This window comes from Aotus nancymaae, unplaced genomic scaffold, assembly GCF_030222135.1.
Source record: "Aotus nancymaae isolate 86718 unplaced genomic scaffold, 86718_ANA_hifiasm-v0.15.2.pri h1tg000079l, whole genome shotgun sequence".
NCBI lineage: Eukaryota > Metazoa > Chordata > Mammalia > Primates > Aotidae > Aotus > Aotus nancymaae.
The window spans coordinates 11,825,761-11,845,600 of NW_026988494.1; the positions used below are offsets into that span (position 1 = coordinate 11,825,761).

General features: G+C 35.7%; 1 protein-coding gene across 4 annotated transcripts in view; it reads right to left on the minus strand.

Annotated features, from left to right (window-relative positions):
- The window catches only part of DLC1 (DLC1 Rho GTPase activating protein), a 422,870-nt gene that overhangs the window by 388,587 nt on the left and 14,443 nt on the right, over nt 1–19,840 (minus strand). For 3 of the 4 annotated variants that reach the window (XM_064368818.1, XM_021673878.2, XM_064368820.1), the window contains exon 2: nt 18,353–19,500. The exons of the other annotated variant lie outside the window; for it this stretch is intronic. In XM_064368818.1, coding sequence (XP_064224888.1) covers nt 18,353–19,375 — 1,023 coding nt within the window. In that variant the 5' untranslated portion in view covers nt 19,376–19,500. The remainder of the gene's footprint in view (nt 1–18,352; nt 19,501–19,840) is intronic. 4 annotated transcript variants of the gene reach the window in all.

Consider the following 19,840-nt stretch of genomic DNA (forward strand, 5'->3'; position numbering starts at 1 on the left):
ATGCCACTGCAGTCCAACCTGGGTGACAGAGCAAAACCCTGTCTCAAAAATAAATGAACAAAACAACCTATTTACAAAAGCCAGGTATCAGTGTGACATACAGATCTTATATAAAATACTGGGTCACAGGAGAGTTGAGAAATATCATCACGTTTCTCAAGGGAAAAAAATAGAGCATAGAGAGTTAACTTTGTTTTATTGTTGATTAAAATATGAGCCAAATAAGACCCATGAGAACTTAAAAATACATGCACAACAATGTGATGAGATTATTCAGGGAAATATGTAAACCAGAAAAATAAGACTATAAGAAGGATAAAGAACATTGTCATGGGAAAGATGTATTACATAAGAAACAGAAACAAAATAGAACTAAAAAGAAAATCTATTAGAACTTGATGCCAGTTTTCTGTTTGGTGTACTTGGGTCTATCCACAGAATTTGAACTGCCTGGTTGATCTCCCTTTTAAAGATAGAGGCTATATCTGCTTCCTGTGGGTCTAGTTTCACTGCTTTGTTCTAGAGTAAATATTTATGTATCATAAAGACTATTGCAGTTTTTGAATCTTTATCTTATAGATGAAGCCCAGAATTATTATAGTCATTAGAATACCTATGCTAAAATTGTAAAAATGCAAATTTCATACAACCACCAAAAATTAGGATACAAAGTAGGAACGGGAAGAGAGATGGACCAAGGGGTAAGTGTTGCTTCTCTATGCTTTTGAACTGGAAAGACAATACATTTGATTAAATAAATGTTAAAAATGAATAAATCAACAAATAGGCCAGGACCAGTGGCTCATGCCTATATTCCCAGCACTTTGGGAGGCTGAGACAGCTGGATGGCTTGAGCTCAGGAGTTTGAGACCAGCCTGGGAAACATGACAGAACCCCATTTCTTAAAAAAAAAAAAATACAAAATCTTAGGCATGATGGTGCATGCCTGTAGTTTCAGCTAGTTGAGAGGCTTAGGCGGGAGAATCACCTGAGCCTGGGAAGTGAAGGCTGAGTGAGCCTATGCACTGCAGCCTGGGTGATGGGAGTGGGACTCTGTCTCCAAAAGTAAATAAATAAATAAACAAATAGAAGAATAAGCATTTTGAATAAAATAAATAGATGACATTAATAAAGCTAAATACTGGAAGAAGAAAAAAGACATAAATAATAAAAGTCAATTGTTGCAAAGGAGAAGCTTTGAGCAAGTATGAGAATACTAGATTCCATTGGAATATGTGTTTCTGGTAGAAAATTTGCAGTCCCATTGTTCTATTCTGTTATATGGAACTATGCTTGGCACAAAACAGAAGCACTGGTTACAGGTTGAATTGGACCCCTCTCCCAATTCATATGTTGAAATGTCATTCCCAATACCTCACAGTGTGACTTTATTTGGAAATAGGGTTGTTGCAGATATAACTAGTCACATTATGATGACCTCATACTAGAGGTGGACAGGCCAGTACTCCAACTCAACTGATGTTCTTAAAAAAGGGGAAATTTGGACATAGTCACATGCACACAGGAAGAATGCCATGTAAACATAAAGGCCCATATAAGAATATGTCTACAAGTTTTCAAGCCAAGGAATGTCAAAGATTAGCAGCAAACCACCAGAAGCTAGGGGAGTAGAAAGGAACCAATTCTCCTTCAGAGCTAATTGAAGGAGGTAACTCTTCCCACACCTTGATCTGAAACTTCTAGACTTCACAACCATGATGAATATCTGTTCTTTAAAGCATGCAGTTTAAGGTGCTTTGTTATGACAGCCAAAGAAAATGAATACAGCCGTCAAATAATTATTTGTTAAATGTACAAAGGAAATATACCATCTTTTACAGGTGGGCATTATAAATTCGATGTAATGTTGTTAATTAACATGTATGTATATAAATAGAAGCATGTATTTGTAGTTATATAGCTAATGTACAGATTGGAGACAGTTAATAGTGGTGTCTGCAAGAATGGGGCAAGTCAGAGAGAGTGTTTAATTTTCATTTTATAACTTTTTTTGCCATGTGCATGTAACATTTAGATATTAAAAAGATAAAAATAAGTAGTTGATGAATAGATCAATGCTATCTGACTAGAAGTGCCTTTTTTTCAGATTAAGTGGTGAAATAATTTAAAGCTTGGAATTGATTCAGGAATATTGACTTCTTATAAGTATAGCTATAGAAATCGTGTCTTATATCAAGCAAAATAAGGTACATTTGATGTAGAAATGTCCCCATGTAATTAACTATAGTTCATAGTTACTTTTTATTAGCATTTCTTGAGAGATATTAGGTAGAACTTAATATGAGTCAGATAGCCTGAGGTGATTAAATGATTTAATTGGAATACAGAGACAGTGAGAGAGTAGGATTAATGATAAGATAATACTTGAAGTTCTGTGCTTGTCTTCACTCAATCATACATTTCATAGAAATTTAATAAGTGCATGCTATACACCTGGCATATGCTAGGCACAAAGGAGAGAATGGTGACTAAGTAATGAGTGTGATGGTCCCTGCCTTCAGGAAACTTCCAGTTTCAATTGTAGGCTTGTATACTAGTTTCCTGAGGCTGCTCTAACAAATCACTACAAACTTAAGTGTTCTAAAACAACAGGAATTTTTTTTTTTCACAATTCTAGGGGCCAGAAGTCAAAATATGTTGGCAGGGCTGTGCTCTTCTCAGAAGGCTCTAGGGAAGAATCCTTCCTTCCCTCTTCCGGCTTCTGGTGGCTTCTGGCACTCCTCTGCCTGTGGCTGCATTGGTCCAATCTCTGCTTCTGTTTTTACATGGACTTCTCTGTGTGTCCATGTCTGTTCCTCTTCTGTTTCTTATAAGGACACTTGTCATTAGATTGAGGGTCCACCTGGGATATCTAGGATGATCTCACCTTGAGATCCTGAACTTAATTACATCTGCAAAGACCCTTTTTCCAAACAAGGTCATATTTGCAGGTTCCAGGGGTTACAATGTGCATGTGCCTTTTGAGGGGCCCCAATTCAACCACTACAGTATGGATAAGTGAATACATGATTCCAGTCCACTGCGACAGATGCTGTGCTAGGACATGTACAGAGAATTACAAGATGCATAGAGACACTTAGAAGGAGGCCCCAATTCAGTTTCTGAAGATTTCAGGGAAGACGTTTTAAGTGACGTGTCATGTAAGAAGAAACTTGAAGAATGACCAAAAACCAGTCAAGCAAGGGCAGGGAGGTGAACTAGGAGAGCTTTCAGGGAGAGAGAGAGTATGAGAGATAACTGGAAGAAGTTTAAGTTTGCTGTAAAGTGTGGGATGAGGAGAAGCTCAAAATGAGATGGCATAGGTAAACAGGGCCCAGATCGTGACTGTCCTTGAAAACCATGTCTTCCATATTGGAATTTTGAAGTGATAGAGAAGGACAGATCTGCATTGTTTAAAGGGAATCTGAGGTGGCTCATGCCTACAATTCCAGCACTTTGGGAAGCCAAGACAGGTGGACCACTTGAGGTCAGGAGTTGAGAGCAGCCTGGCCAACAGGGTGAAACCCAATCTCTACTTAAGTGTACATATAAAATTAGCCAGGTGTGGTAGCATCACTTGTAGTCCTAGCTACTAGGGAGGCCGAGGCAGGAGAATTGCTTGAATTGCAGTGAGCTGAGATCATGCCATTGCACTCCAGCCTGGGCGACAGAGTGAGACTCTGTGTCAAAGAGAGAGAGAGAGAGAGAGACAGAGAGAGAGAGAGAGAGAAAGAGAGTGCAAGGGCTGGGGAGAAGGAAGGCAGGCAGGCAGGAAGGAAGGCAGGCAGGAAGGAAGGAAGGAAAGAGAAAGGAAAGAAAGAAAAAGAAGGAAAGAAAAGAAAGAAAAAAGGAAAGAAAAGAAAACGAGAAGGAAAGGAAAGAAAAGAAAAAGAAAGAAAGAGAAAGAAAGAAAGAAAACCTGAGCTGCAGTATGGAATATATATTGGAAGGGGTTAGGGCCAAAGGCCAAGAGGCCAGTTAAGAAAATGTGGCAGTAACTTGAGGAAAAGATGATAGAGGATAAAGGAGATGTGTATGAGAGATCACGAGGATATAAAATTATTATGCTCATAAGAATCGTTAAATAAGACTAAACTTGCAAGTGTATTTCTAGTGTTTCTAAAGTGAAGATTCATTCTCAATCTGTTTTTCAGCTTAACTTTCTCTACCTATGACTAGCCCACGGGTACATATGGGCAGATAACAATATGAATCTAGCAGCCATTCTCAATAAACGTTTTTAATTTCTGAAATAAGTCTTGTATGCATGGACTGATCTTCTTTAGTTTTTGGAGCTATGGATACACTTTAATTTCCATTGCTTCAAAGTAAATTGGCTTTAAGCTCCTTCCTTAGGGAAAGGATGGAACTGAACACATGAGTGATGGATATTGCTGAAAACTCACTGTTGATTATATGTATCTGTTTAGTTCTCTTGGTTTCAGAGTTTCATAACACCCTTGTTAAAATGCAGAAGGGTGTTATCAGAGTGGCAATGAAATTCTGCCCAGAATGAGCTAATGGCAGCAACAGTGGGGAAGGTAAATATGTCACTTTGAATATAAGCAGTCCCTCAAGGCCATCTGTTGTACATACTGAAGAAGTCCATCTGGTCCTTCTCACCTGGGTACCCACTGACCATGACAGGGACATGCACTACGACCAGCAGGCAGAGGAGAGATTGCCATGGGTCTCACAGTGGTCTGACCAGGAAACTTACAACAAATTATTTGCTAATAATTCTTCCAGAATTAAGCACTTATGAGGTGGTAAAAATGGTACTCTTGAGAATGCTGTTCAAGTACAACTCTCCAGGATTTGAAATACAGAACAACAATAAAAATCCCTAGACAAGGTTATGATTCACCTTAAGTGTGGTGGCTATTTTAAATCTTTGGTACTTTAAACATGGCGTTGTGGCCCCTTTATACTTTCTTTTCATAGCAGGGATTTTGCAATTCTATTAACACACTTCTACTATTTTCTCCTTTATAGAGACTGACTTTTATTTTTCTTTCCTAAGTCCCGATGCTGTGTAGAAAACCATAGCGTAGCCATTTTTGTTAGCCACAATATTCAGTTTTATTCTCTCATCATAAACGATAGGTTTAAAATGACTTCAATATAGCCTGAAAAGGGACAGTAGCATCGTCTTTGTTTGAACATGTACTCCTTGTTGCTACATGCCACCTTACTCTATTTTCTGCTATCTCAAATGACCTTATGTGTGCCACATTTTGCTGTGACATTCTGTACAATAACTGGAACTCTAGCTTGGCATCGCACAGCCCTCTGTTTTTAGAAGGGAATACTGGAGGTACAAATCTTGTGCAGCAGTTTGTATGCATCACTCACTGTATCAATGTAGTAACATATCTATTGACATCTTCTAAGTAAATCTGGTCCTCTTAAAAATGGAAAAATATATGTGAAAGTTAGAAATTAAATCTCGTAATCTGAAGACTTCACATAACCCACACAGCTATTTTCCGTTTATTCTCTATTAGAAGATAAATTATATCAGTGGTTAGGCTTGAAGATTTAGGATTCTAATAACTATCAGATATGAAATGTCAAAAATAGATTTATTTACATTTTAAGTTAACTCAGGAAAGGCTGATGCACAACTTAGCATGCTTTTTGTTTATAAACAGAATTTTCAGTGTAAAAATTTAGTGCTTTATGTGATCACTGACATGTTTAAAATGAAAATTTGCATGAAGAGTATACAGAAATCTGTTAGCTAACTTCCTTTATCTTCTGCCCTCCTGACAATTGCTCATGGCATGGGACTTGTTTGAAATACTTTTCAGCTTGTTTAAAATTTATCATGCCTCAATCCAAACACTGTAAACATCTGAGAGAAAGCACTTTGTAACTTTTAAGTGGACAGAGATCATATTTATGATAAAAGTCTATGTTGACCATGGGGAAGGAGTACAGAATAATCAAATTAAATGAAAATTCATGCTTTAGGGAAAAGCAAATTTTTATTATAAAACTAGAAACCAGGAGAAACATAGAAAAACAAAGTTCATTTTAGACTCCATTCCATTTTGCCTTAAAAAATTCATTTTATGTTTTTTTCAGCATATACCTGAAATGGCAGTTAAATTCTCAGAAGTTTTTTCCCCCTGCATGCAAAGTAGACAAATGTCTGAAATAGAGGGATAAAACATATCCTTTCATCATTAAAAAAAGAAAGAAAAAAAAAAGAAAAACCAAACCCTTAATATTAGGTTTGTGTTACATTTCGATGTTGGCCAATTCTTTCTGATTACTTTTAAATTATAGTGTTTCCATAATAATGTGCAACTCAGCACTTTCTTCGTGGGGTGGCAACTTCATATTGGTAACGAGACATACCACTATTAACATCCTAAATTACAGCTCTTTGGTCTTGTCAATACCCACACATTATTTCAGTTCAAGTGAAATGCAAGGGTATTTAAAGTTCTTTTCCAACTGAAACATTCCACTAACCTATGAAATGCAAATTCTGGGTCTTTCATCCATATTTCTTTGTAAGATGACACCTACCATGGGCTAGTCAACTGAGCAATTACTTGCTTTTTGGATAAATGAACCTAGGACAGGATAGGCAATGTCTTGTGATTATCCTACAACAAGACGAAGGAAAAATTCAAGGACTGTGATCAATGAATGAACTGGAAATTAAAGTCCCATCTATACAGCAGGAAATACATAGTGTAAGAAATAATCATTCTGTACAAGAACTTGGCAGTTTGTTTCTTAATGTAGGCACTGATCAGCTGTGATATTGACTCAAAGTCTAATTTCTCTGTGCTTTTGTGTTGGGGTGAGTCAAATTATCCATAGGCCCTTGAAGGGAAGCCTGCTTCAGTTTCCTTTTGGACCTCCTTTGGAAATGTGGAATCAGAGCACAATTAGTCGATGCTAATGTTGTCCCTTTAGTAGTGACCACTTGGTTCTTGTGTGCTTGTCATCTCCTCTACTCTAGGTTTCAATAAAGACTATGCTTTTGCAAGAAGCAAAATACTTGCATTTCCAATTGTGCATGATTATGGAAGGCATTAAAAATGAATGGATATCCATAATATTTTTATTAAGTAAATTTACTTTATTCTTAATATTCCTGCCATAGGTTTGGGCTATCTGTACTTCATAATTCTCTTAAGAAAACGTTTAACTCATTCAGACATTCATAAATAAATTTTGTGCCCTAAATTGACATTGTCTCAAAATTTATATAATAATGGTGAAAATTAAGACTTAGTACACCGAACCTCAGCACTAATCTTTCCTACTCAAAGTTTGTGTATTCCTATGTATCAGTGAGGGAATTGAGAGTTAGTGGGAATGAATACTCAAAGTCTGTCCCATAACAGGAGAAGATGAACATAGTTGTTGATCCCTACCCTCCAAACACATTTTCATCCATCATGAGTTCATATCATGCAGAGGGCCTGCAGGCTCCCATTTTCTGTTCTTAGAGATAGAAAATCTCTTATTTTACACTTAGAAAAGGTGATCTTGGAAATTTTACATTTTATCAGATATTTATAAAGTACATTTCTTATCTGCTTTACACTCTGACTAAAACACCTTTGGGTACATCTTTAAAGTGATACTACAGAAAATTTCTAATTATGCATAAGGCCAATATGTGAGTAGAATATGAAACATGATCAGCACTGAAGTTTTAATGAACAAGGAATTGTTCTCATGCCTTTTTATTTCTCATGCTTTCAGTCAGTTATGCTGATAAATCACCTTGTAATAATTGGTCAAAACTACATAAAACAATGTATTTAAAACATTCCATATATGATTCTTATACATCAGTGAGGGAATTGAGAGTGAGTGGGAATGAGTGCCTAATATTATTATTTCATAGTTGGACCATTTTGTTAATGTATCTCCTGCTGATATCTTAGTCACGAAGCACTTTTCTACAATCTTCATTTAAATTTTTAATTAACTAATCAAATACTAGCTAGGGAGCAAATTTATATAGCAATAAAGCTAGCATCCTTTTCAAGACTCATTAGTATACTGAAATATAGAGAATTTCTGAAAATATGGTGAGCCCAGAAATTACTTAGGAAAAAAAAAATTTTGAAGACAGAAACAGAAAACAAAACAGTTAAAATGCCACATTTTCCTTATCCTGTCTATTATTGATGGGTTGGTTCCAAGTCCCTGCTGTTGTGAATAGTACTGCAATAAACATATGTGTACATGTGTCTTTATAGAAGAGTGATGTATATAATCCTTTGAGTATATACTCAGTAATGGAATTGCTGGGTCAAATGGTATTTCTGGTTTTAGATCCTTGAGGAATCACAAAATATGGCACATATAAAGCATGGAATACTATGCACCCATAAAAAAGATGAGTTCATGTTCCTTTGCAGGGACATGAAGGAAGCTGGAAATCATCATTCTCAGCAAACTAACACAGGAACAGAAAACCAAACACCACATGTTCTCACTCATAAGTGGGAGTTGAACAATGAGAACACATAGACACAGGGAGGGGAAGATCGCACAGTGGGGCCTGTTGTGGGGGTGGTGGCTAGGGAAGGGATAGTATTAGGAGAAATACCTAATGTAGATGACGGGTTGATGAGTGCAGCAAACAGCCATGGCACCTGTATACCTATGTCACAAACCTGCACGTTCTGCACATGTATCCCAGAACTTAGTGTGTATACACATGCACACACACACACATATATATATAAAATGTCACAAAGAGATCCCTTTCCCTCATTCATTCGCACAAATACAAAATCTAAAGTGTATACTTTAAACCTCAGCCCAGACACCATCTGAGGGAAGCTTTTTCTGGCCTCCCTATCTGGAAAGGGAATCCTCCCCAAGCCCAATCTCTGGAGATCTGAATATCTTCTAACTTTAATTATGTTGAAACCTAATTATGATATAATTGTACTTGTCATTCAAAACTTACTGAAGTTAGTTACACTTAATATGAAAGTTATGTGTGTTACATTGTCCCTACTACTGTGTAAACTCCTTTAGATAAGAAGGCATATATATTCTTATTCATATTCTACACCACACGTAGCAAAGTGCATGGGAAAGAGAAGGTAATAATTATTTATTTAGCTAATGACTGCATATTCTAGGCTCTACAATTTAATGATAAAATTTACAGCTCAGATGTCCATGTGAGTTGACATACTTTCTCAATTCTCTCTCAAAATTTGTCAGTCCTTTTCGAGATTTTTCTAAGAAACTCTCAGATCTATAATCAGGGCAATTTAGTAAAATACACCAACAAAAATCACTGCTACTATTAATAGCTGAAGTTACAAGGTGTTTACTATGTGTAAAGAGACACTGTAGTTTGTTAAAACAGTGTCTCTTTACACATAGTAAACATATATATATATATGTATATATATAAACTCATTTAATCTTCCTAGCAACAGAGTGAAGAATCCTGTTAAACAAATGAGGAACCTGTACCCTAGAGATATAAAATAATTCACAAGCTTAGAAACCTCTGTGCTTGATCCTAGGCAGTGCAGCCCTCCAGAAATTTCTCACTGAAGAAGCTACTTATGCTGGCTGGTTACATATGTGTGAATATACATTCCACTAGAATTTGAATTATTTTCAGATATAATAATTCTGCACTTCAATAGTTTGGCTGTCAGATCCTCATCTTGAATTCTTGTTGAAATATATCATTGTTCTAGGTGCTATATCCTGTAGATGTTTAATCAGACATTCCATTTTTCTAAATGTTCCTAACAACCTTGCAAGGCAGAGACTGTTTTCTCCATTTTCCAGGGGCTTGAAAGGCTCACAAAGGTTAAACAACACCCTCCACTTTAGGTTGTGCTTTTTTCCTCATCACAGCTTACTTTCTTGGCTGGAAAATCAAGTTCGGACTAAGCCATTCATTTTCTAGACCAAATAATGATGCTATTTCAATATTTTCAAAAACCTCTCGGTTAATTTTTAATGTGCATAAAAAGCAGTAAACCCTTTTGAAGTTTCATTGGCTCAAAAAATAGAAGCAAAAAAAATTGAAAAGGTTCATTAATCACTAGTTTTATTCCTACGTCAATATAGGACTAGAACTAAGAAAAGAGTAAAAGTTTATTTTTCCCAGTTGCTTATATTTCCTTTGAAATTGGTGAGGTTATCTTTAAAATAGCACTATAATTTTCTTTACAGTTAGAAAATTATCTGTGGAATACAGTTCTTGTTGGAATCAAGGGATAAGTACATCATTTCTAAGAACATGAGCCAGAAAACAAACAGATCCTGTTGGCACCATTGTGTTTGGTGCCCAGATAAGAGGTAGGGCTCTGTTACATAGGTTATGCGAGTTATCCCAAATTGTGTGGATACTGGCATTTCTCCGAGGGAGGCAGCCAAACCTATGGTGGTTTTGTTGGTATTTAAAAATTAATAAGTTGGTCTTGTTTTATAGTAACAGAAATCTAGGAGGAACAAACTCAATCAGTTTCACTATTATGATGGCCTCCAATGCACAATTGGCTCTGAAATAACCATTCATTATTTAAAATAACATCATAAAAGTATATTAATTTTTGATCCAATAAAAGCTGATGTTGGGTTAATGTGAACTCATTAATGATCCTGTTAGCAACTAATGTAAATGTGCAATTTTGGTCCAAATCACTGATTGGATCAGAGGCTCCTCACACATCATAACTACTTTTTTAAAAAAATAATATCTGGAACAAGGAATGTTCAGATTTAATTACTCTCATTCACAATTATATAAATATACTCACACACATGTGCATGCACACACACACGTATTCTGAATGAGGGCAATTGAATCTGAACACACACACACACACACACACACACACGTATAGCCTTAAAGGCATCTGGCAGCAAATCTCCCAATTTTATGTCATTTTCACATTGAATATTAAAAAAGAATTTGTTAATGTTTGACACTCTCTAAACAAATGCTTCTGAATCTCTCTAATCATTTGTCTTTCAGTCTCTTTCTATTCTTCTGTCGTCTTCCTTCCATTCCACCCCCAACTTCCTCATAGTGGCATTAACCAGAAAAGCTAAGGAATTTCTAGACCAGTGGCCTCCTGACATTTTTGAAACAGACTCCACTGCAAGCATGTCTATGTTACTTACTCATAAACAATAATACACACACTTTTGTATTAATATGTATGTATGTTATAGAACATGCATAAACTTAAATGGTAAATTAAAATAAATGTGAATAGATATTCTAAGATTATCCTTTTCTACACTCATCGTTGCCCACTCCTCTCTGGATAGACCTAAGTATATTCGAAATAACATTTACTGTTCATAGTTTGCTATTGACTAATTAGTTATGATTAAGTAGTTCTTTTGTGGCAAAGCACAATAATAATCTCAGTCTTGTAGGTTTCCTCAGAGATCCAGATTTTACATGATTCCCTTCTCCCTCTTATTCCCTCATGTCCTGATTTAGCATGGAACTAGGAGGCAGAACAGAGAGGAAATATGTGACCAATGGTGGTGGTTGTATAACTTAAGTTCTTCTGTATCTTTATAACTTGGGCTCATGACATTTGGCATTATCTTCTGAAAATAAATATCTTACCATAACAAAGACATTCATTCATTCTGGCATTTACAAACAGATTCTAAGCACTGTGGACACAAGGTTGAATAACTGTACTCAGTGAGCTACGTTTTAGTTAGCAATGGTAGAATCAATTGGATTCCAATGAATTCATTTATTATACATAGGATTATAGTAGAAATATATACATCATATCAGTAATAAGTCTTCTATGGATATAGAGAGAATCGAGCAACTAACTTGGCTAAAAAAATTGGGGAAAGCAAGCACCCCACAAAAGTAAAACATTTGAGGATCTTGAAATATGAGCTTATATGAGGGTTCTGCCTCTAGCCTGTTGGAGATACAGCCCATAAGGCTGGCTGTGGTCATCAGAGTACCTGATGTAAAACAAAACAAAACAAAACAAAAAAGGCAACAATGATTTAGCTCCATCAGCTCTATAATCCCTCAAGTCAAGTTCATGTTCCTTGTCTCTTTGTTAAACATCTGCTAGAGATAACCACATCATCCTGCTGAAATGGAATCACATTCCAGCCTGCTACATATTCACTTTTTGTCAAAGACTTGTATTTTTTTTTCTTTATGAAAGTCCAGTGCTATTTTTGGTATCCTAGTTTAGCCTTTCCTTTTTTCTGTCACTTACTCTCTCTTTCTCTGTCTCTCTGCCTGACTCTCTCTCTCTGTTTTCTCTCTCCCTTCACCTCTCTCACTACTCTCCCCTCTCTTTAGTGGTAGCCTTATATGTCAGTCAAACAGAAGCCCTACTTGGAAACTCCAGTGGGATTTCAGTGACTAGATGCTTGGCAATGGAATAAACTCTGCTACCTGGCTCATGGTGGTGGTCCAAGCACACAGAATAGCATCTGGGATACTGAAAATGCTTAACATTTTTTATTGATTGATTTTTACCAGACACTATATCTAGTGTTTTCCTTTATCTTATAATTAAATGTTTTTTGCATTTTGAGTTGGTTTTAGGAGACTTATATTTGTCTTGTGACAATATATTTGAGCCCCAAATATCTGCAAATACATTTTTGGCTTTCTGGTTATTTATAAAGCAAAAACCAGTTTAAATGACATGAAATTATGTGATAGTTTTCAGTGGCCCAATGAAGCACAAAATAAGCTATTTACAAAGCTAGTAGCTTTACCCGGGACACAAAACTCCCTATGAATACATTAGATAAGAACTGTCACAGGAGCTTGTTATGAATCTACACACCCACTCACCACTTGGAAATAAGCTTTCATTGACAACTCCAATCTTTAACCTAGGGAAACAAGTTTAAAAACAAGGGGATTTAGGAAGAACAATCTGCTCAACAGGCTTGTGTCATTAAAACCAGTGCAAGCTTAGTGTAAAATCATACTATTATTATGAATGTATCTGCAGGGCTACGTATACCTACCGTGCTTTACATTGCTTCCCTCCTTGTCAGCTGATACTACAAACTAATTCCTCCATTGTCCTTGCTTTCATTCCACATATCTTGCTACATTAGCCTGGAGCCTTGGCTTAACTGTCTTTTTGGTTTTTATTTCTTCTTTTGTCTCTATTTTTTTAATTAAATAATTTTCAATTGATACATAAACATTATTTTTAAACTTACGGAGCACATAGATGATGTTGTGATACATATGATGTTTAGTGATCAGATTTGGGTAATTAGCAGAGCCGTCATTCCAAACATTGATCAAGTCTGAGAATGCACGTGCTAAGAATGTTCAATACCCTTCTTCTAGCTATTTGAAGCGTTGTATTATTGTTAACTATAGTTATTGTAAAGAGGTATAGAACATTAGAACTCACTTTCTTAGAACGGTTCCTTCCCTTTTATATTGTCCCAGCTAGCCTCCTATTTTGGTTCATTCCATTTTCTGCATAATTTACTATCTTCTTTATGTCACCCATTGGTCAATGTTATCCTTCCTTTGCTACAAGTCTTCCCTGTCGGCATTTTGGGGATACAAAGGAAAGAGAAGTCATTTCAGGTATAGGTGTCCTTTTACCAAATGTTTGCATATTTTAAAGATAGAATAAGGAGAAAATATTTGATTTTTTAATCAGTCATAGATAATGTATTATATTTTCCAGAGCTTTAAAGTATAATATGTGCAATATAATGTTTTATTCCTGGACATTTTTTCTATTAGAAATGATATAGCATTTGATAAACATCACTTAATATATCAAATAGTTTCATAACGAGGAAAGGTATTCTGTTGTCTGAAATTAAAGCACTTAGTAATTATACAGAATACCACAGAACATATGCAACTTGGTTATTTCTTTCACAACATGTCATGATATATTGGAATATATTTATGTTAAAGTGTTATTCCCCAATATTTATATTATGATTATCTCTCAGTATAACTTTTCCCATGCTTTTTTGATTATAGAACTTTTAGCAAACACATGCTTGTCCAGAATGCAGATTCCAATTGTCAGTTCCCTTATTGCTAGATATGGCCATGCGACAAAATTCTAGCCCATGAAAATTGCAGTGAAGCCGATGACCTGGGTACTACCTGCACACAGGGATGTGATCACCCCTGTACCCTTTTGCCTTCCCACTGACTTGAATGTAGATGAGGACTCAAGATAGCAGAGAAGGTAGATAAAAGGGGTGTGGATTCTGAAGGCATAGAGCTTACATATTGGTTCAGAACTTTTTATTCCTATTTTATGTGTGTGACAGAAATATGTCATTTAAACCACTATTATGCTTTTTGAGATAGCAGTCAAATTTATATCCTAACTAACACTGAGAGATAGGCTGAGCACAGTGGCTCACGCTTCTAATCCCAGCACTTTGGGAGGCTGAGGCAGGTGGATCACCTGAGGTCAGGAGTTCGAGACCAGCTGGCCAACATGGTGAAACCTCATCTCTACTAAAAATTCAAAAATTAGCCAGATGTGGGGGTGCATGCCTGTAATCCCAGCTACTAAGTAGGCTGAGGCAGGAGAATTGCTTGAACCCAGGAGGTGGGAGGTTACAGTGAGTGGAGATCATACCATGGGTGTGATCTGGGTGACCACGAAGCAAGATTCCATCTCAAACAAACAAACACACACACACCTGAGAGAGAAACTAAGATCCTAACATTAATTCAATTTGTTGCTGGAATATGACATTTTGGTTGGAATGTGGAATTAGGTGTCTTCTCAAAGTTCAGATTATCTTTGCATCTTCTTTGGAGTTTATTTTGCTTTGCAATATGGATTATTTCTTGTCTTATGTGAGCAAATAAACATGTTCAGATATTTATATAATTATTATGGTTATTCAAAAAATGACTATTTAAGTAGTTTTTACAGATGACTGAATTTTGGATTCTCTCTAATTAGTAAACCACCGTCAAGAACAAACACACTAGTTCTTCAAGAAAAAAATGTCTAACCTCAAGTCTTTCCCTAAATGTTTTCCATCTTCACATCTCATCTGGTTTAAAGAGACCATTTCTTAGACTGTCTCCCTCCTCCAGACTACTTTGGATTCTGTCTCAAAATTGCTTTTAACTGGTTGTCCACCTCACCTCAGAGACCAGCCAGGCCCTGTGAGTCATCCAACCTATGGTGCATTCACTAACGTTTGCTCACGGTTTGTCTGGTTTTCCTTTGATATCAGTGGCTTCAATTTAATTATATATTTCATCGTATTTAGGAGAATTATTAGCTGAAAATGTCGATGTTTACATATATTACAAATGTAATCCCCTCCAATTGAGACTCCTCATAAATATATGTGTGACTAAACTGATAATCAGAAATATCATTAGAAACTAAGAAAAACTAAGCTTTGCAAAACGATGAATGCCTGCCAAGATTTATGGGTTTCAAGGAATGATAATTTATATCAAAAGTACAATGATATCTCTAGAGCACTATGTCAATACATTTTGAAGATCATTTGAAGATCATAAACTCATATTTTTTTTTCTTCAAGTCTTAGAACCTTGATGTTATCTTGACACAAGAATTCTATGTGCACAAATTTATTGAAGGATTTGATTTACTCACATGATTATCAGATAATGCACTGATCCATAACTAAAATGATATTAGTCTTTATTTGATTTCACTTTCCCAAGTTCTTATCTTACAGGTATCACTATGGCTGACAAACAGTTTTAAATAAATAGACAATTAGCAAACTCTTTCTGCCATTTGACCATTTGGTACCGCATTCCCCATAGACAAGAAAATGTGGCACATGCATACCTCCAAAAAGCTTATCTCCTCTAATCAGTGGCACTAGTATTAGGAATCAAGTAGTTGATTAGAACTCTTGTTAATACTGTGAAAAACTTTATAAATACTCGTTTATAATTTATAAAAGTAATAATTATAATAATAACGCAGATAAAAGGTTGCTTTGTGCCATGCAGAAAGTGCCTCAGTTTATATATTAAATGTGATTTTATTTTTGTATTTCTGTTCATGAAATGCATTTCATACGTGATTCTGTGATATTTTATAAAAATTTGGGGTAAAAAGTGAAAATCCCCTCCTTCCAATCTTTTAATTCCACTCATCGAATGTAATTGCTGCTAACAATTTTGTGCCTATTTAGCCAGGATTTCACATATTATTCAGACATACAGAGATATTTATACTACTGTCTACATTCATATATGTATATATATGCATACACATACACACATACACTTTGACATTAAGGTTTGGCTATCTATACATATTGGTCTGCTACTGTTGTTTTTCAGATACACTGTAATATGAGCCGCTTTCGAAGTTAGTGTGCATGGATCTCACTTCATCTTTTTAATGGCAGCATAGTGTTTCATACAATAGATAAATAATAAGATGTTTATTGATGCAAACGTAGAATGTTTTATTTTTCTTTCAGCAACGTGGAATATAATGATGAACTTCTCTGTACATATCTTTCTATGAATATGCTCTATTATTTCTTCTGGTAAAATTCGAAAAATGGTGAAGTGCCAATTAAACAGCATTCTAACACTCATTCAATAATGCATAAAACAATAATTCTTATGCATTTTAGTTCTAAGGGCTTCTACCATAACTATAGTTCTCTAGGGTAAATTCCCAACCTAAAATTTTGCATTCATCTATTTATTACAAGGCATCCTAAATGGGCTGTAGAATTAAAGTAAATACTTCATCAGACAATATCACAACACTCTAGAATGACAGAATGCTTAAAATGGGATATTTAAGTTAGAACTTGTAAATGAGATATAATTATAACTCTCACTGTTACAACCATGCACTAGTGACATGTCCAAGAGTAAATTCTTTCCAGCAATCTTAGTATTGATATAAATGTTCAAGTGGTGAGTATATGTTTCTGGAATGTTTAATGTTTCTATTGGCAGTTGGGTGGAGTTTGTTTTATTTTAGGGGAGCTATGTCATAGGTCAGTTAATACTGTCTTATGTCAGTATAGCATTCCCTCTACAGATTTGATAGGATATATGAAAGTTTTTGAAAAAGTTACCTAAACATTTTAGTCACAACAACTTTATGGAGCATTCCTATTTTCATAAAACTTATGGAAGGAAGGGAGAGTTTGCCAGAAGCACAAAATGCTGTTGGCATATAGCTTGTGGACACTGATTTTTGCTGTAGAGTCGTCGACTTCATTTAAACTAACTCATGACACATTACTGATCTACTTTGTTAGCAAAACCACAGTCTATGAAAACCAGATTTTTTCACTACAAAGAAAGTTGGAGATTTCTTTTCTTGTGGTAGATAGCCCCAATTGAACAGAACAAAGAAATTAGTCTTGTGTTTAGGAAAATTGCAGTTATGGATGAATATATCAAGAGAGGGGCAATATGTTTTAATCGGTGTATACAAGTGTCAAAAATTTAGGGTTTCTTCAATGCTAATGGCCATGTGGGGTTTATAGAAGAAGACAGTGTACTTGGACTTATATCAGGACTATAACACACTACATTTTTTGGAAAAATGTGGGGAAATTCAAAAAAGAGACAGGTTTTGGTCAAGAGTTCACTCGCTAAAACATAATTCAGGTAGCACCACCTGAACCCTTGCTTCTTTCACTTGGAAGCTTCACAGGGGACGATGGCATCTTTAGAATTAGTCAAAGGGGCTGTGGCATAAAACATAATTTCAGTTATTGGCCCTTCTGGCCAACAGCTAAATAACAGTTGTGGCAAGAAACAGAGACTATGATATATCTGTTGATGGTGAGTGTGCTAGGGTATCACTTAAAGTGGCATCAGCACATTTTGGGGGTTGGAGTAGTTTTGTCTTTGCATATGTGAATGTATTATTTTAAATATTTGATTTATACCACTTTTTTTCTTATGAAAACACTCTTTTTGAAGATAAAAAGAAATATGCCCAAATAAATGCTATTAAATAAACAGTACCATAACTTTCTTTATAAAAATTAGAAATCACTCTACAGAATACCTTGAACTGCATGTTCATGAGATATCTGGTGGCAATTTAATTACAACTAAAGAAAGGGATACCAATCCTGTTTTCAACACAATTCTGAAATAGAATATTCATAAATCATCATACATATTATTAGTGAAATGGATAGATTATTATTCTTTAATTTTTAAATATTTTGATGGTTTCACCAAGTGGGTAGGCTTTGAATTATATATCTACATGACAGGGCAAAAGAACTATCTTCACATCTTTTTAATCCAAGCAAAATAATAATTAATGAATCCAAGGCTATTTACAAAATTTCAAAAGCCAGAGAATCTGTGCATACATCTTACCTTTCTCTTACGAAGTCTGACTTGGTTATCTGTGGGTTCCTGGGTGGCCAGAGTCTCCTTTAAGTGTAAACACTGCATGTCATCTTGTGCCTTGACCTTTGGTGGACTTTTGTTTTGACGTTCTGAGAAACCACTCTTCTCCAGGCCATTTTCAGCTGACATTCCATTGAGGCAGGAAGGAGGCTGCAGAAGGCAGCTTCCAAAATCTGCTTTTAATAATGGCAGTCCTCTGTCCGTACAAGGAATAGCCAAGAACTCATCTTGTACCACATTGCGGGTGCTTCTTTCATCTTCTTCTTTAGGGAAGTCGGGTTTCCTTCGTTGCTGAGCAATTACAGCAGAATTAAGCAGTTGTTTCTCAGGTGTAAGATCTTTCACATTCAAAGTATCAACTGCGTTTACTTTGGGTGCATCTTTTATTTCATTTAAGCTTATTTCATTGCAAAGCTCCAGGCTTTTACTTACAGTGTCAGCAACTTTTCTCTCCCCACTTTCTTTTGCCAGTGTGAATTCAGTTTTACCAGCCATTCCCCAGGAGTTATAAGAACCTTGGTTACTTTCCGTGATGGGCAGTGCCTTTTCTAAGGAGCCTGCTCCTTCGATCATGTGTTGGCCTGACGTTTTATGCCCTTGGGTAGTTAAAACCTGTTTATCATCTGTAAGGTATAAATCAGAATCGGTATCCTCATCAGAAACATGCACTAGTGTTTCTGTGCTGGCCTCCAGAGAAAGAAACTGATCTTCACCTTCATGGCTGTCATTTTCATCTGCCTCCTTTGAAAGGTGACCCATTGGCCTCCCAGGAATATCTCTCAGCTCTGATCCATGACAGCAGTCAGGTAATGAAACACACTTCTCTTTGCGGTCCACATTTAGAGTTGCATCTTTTTCCATACTTGCCTGCAAGCTGTCAACTACTAGTCCATGATGACATGCTGTGTTATAATCATCAGAATTAAAAGGCTGTCCCACCCATTGGGTCACATGTTCTTCCCAGCTTCTCTTTCTGATAGCTACAGACATGTCATCATAATTTAACAACAGACAGAGAGATACATTCCATATGAGGGTAAAGGAGATGGAATTTGATGAAAGACTATTTCAAAATCACCAATCAAAGAAGGGAGTGAGTTCTGTCATTTCACCACCTATTAAAAAGTTTAAAAAATATATAGTCACAGATACATTTCAAAAACCAAAATATATCTTAGTAAAGAGAACACTTAATCTGTGCTATCAAAGTTAAGAGATTTTATAAAGCTTCTGTTTAGTAGCTTTAATAGTGTTATTTCTTTAAAAAGAAGCCTAATACTAGACGGAAATTTTACATTTAATATTTGTGATAAAAATCATCAGCAATACTTTTAAAGGCAGTTGGATTGGTCCATTAATGAATAAAGATATAAATATTGAACATTTAAAACTCCATTAAGAAAATATTGGAAATGCAATACTTAATAAAAATCACTGGAAGAAATGTGTTGCTCT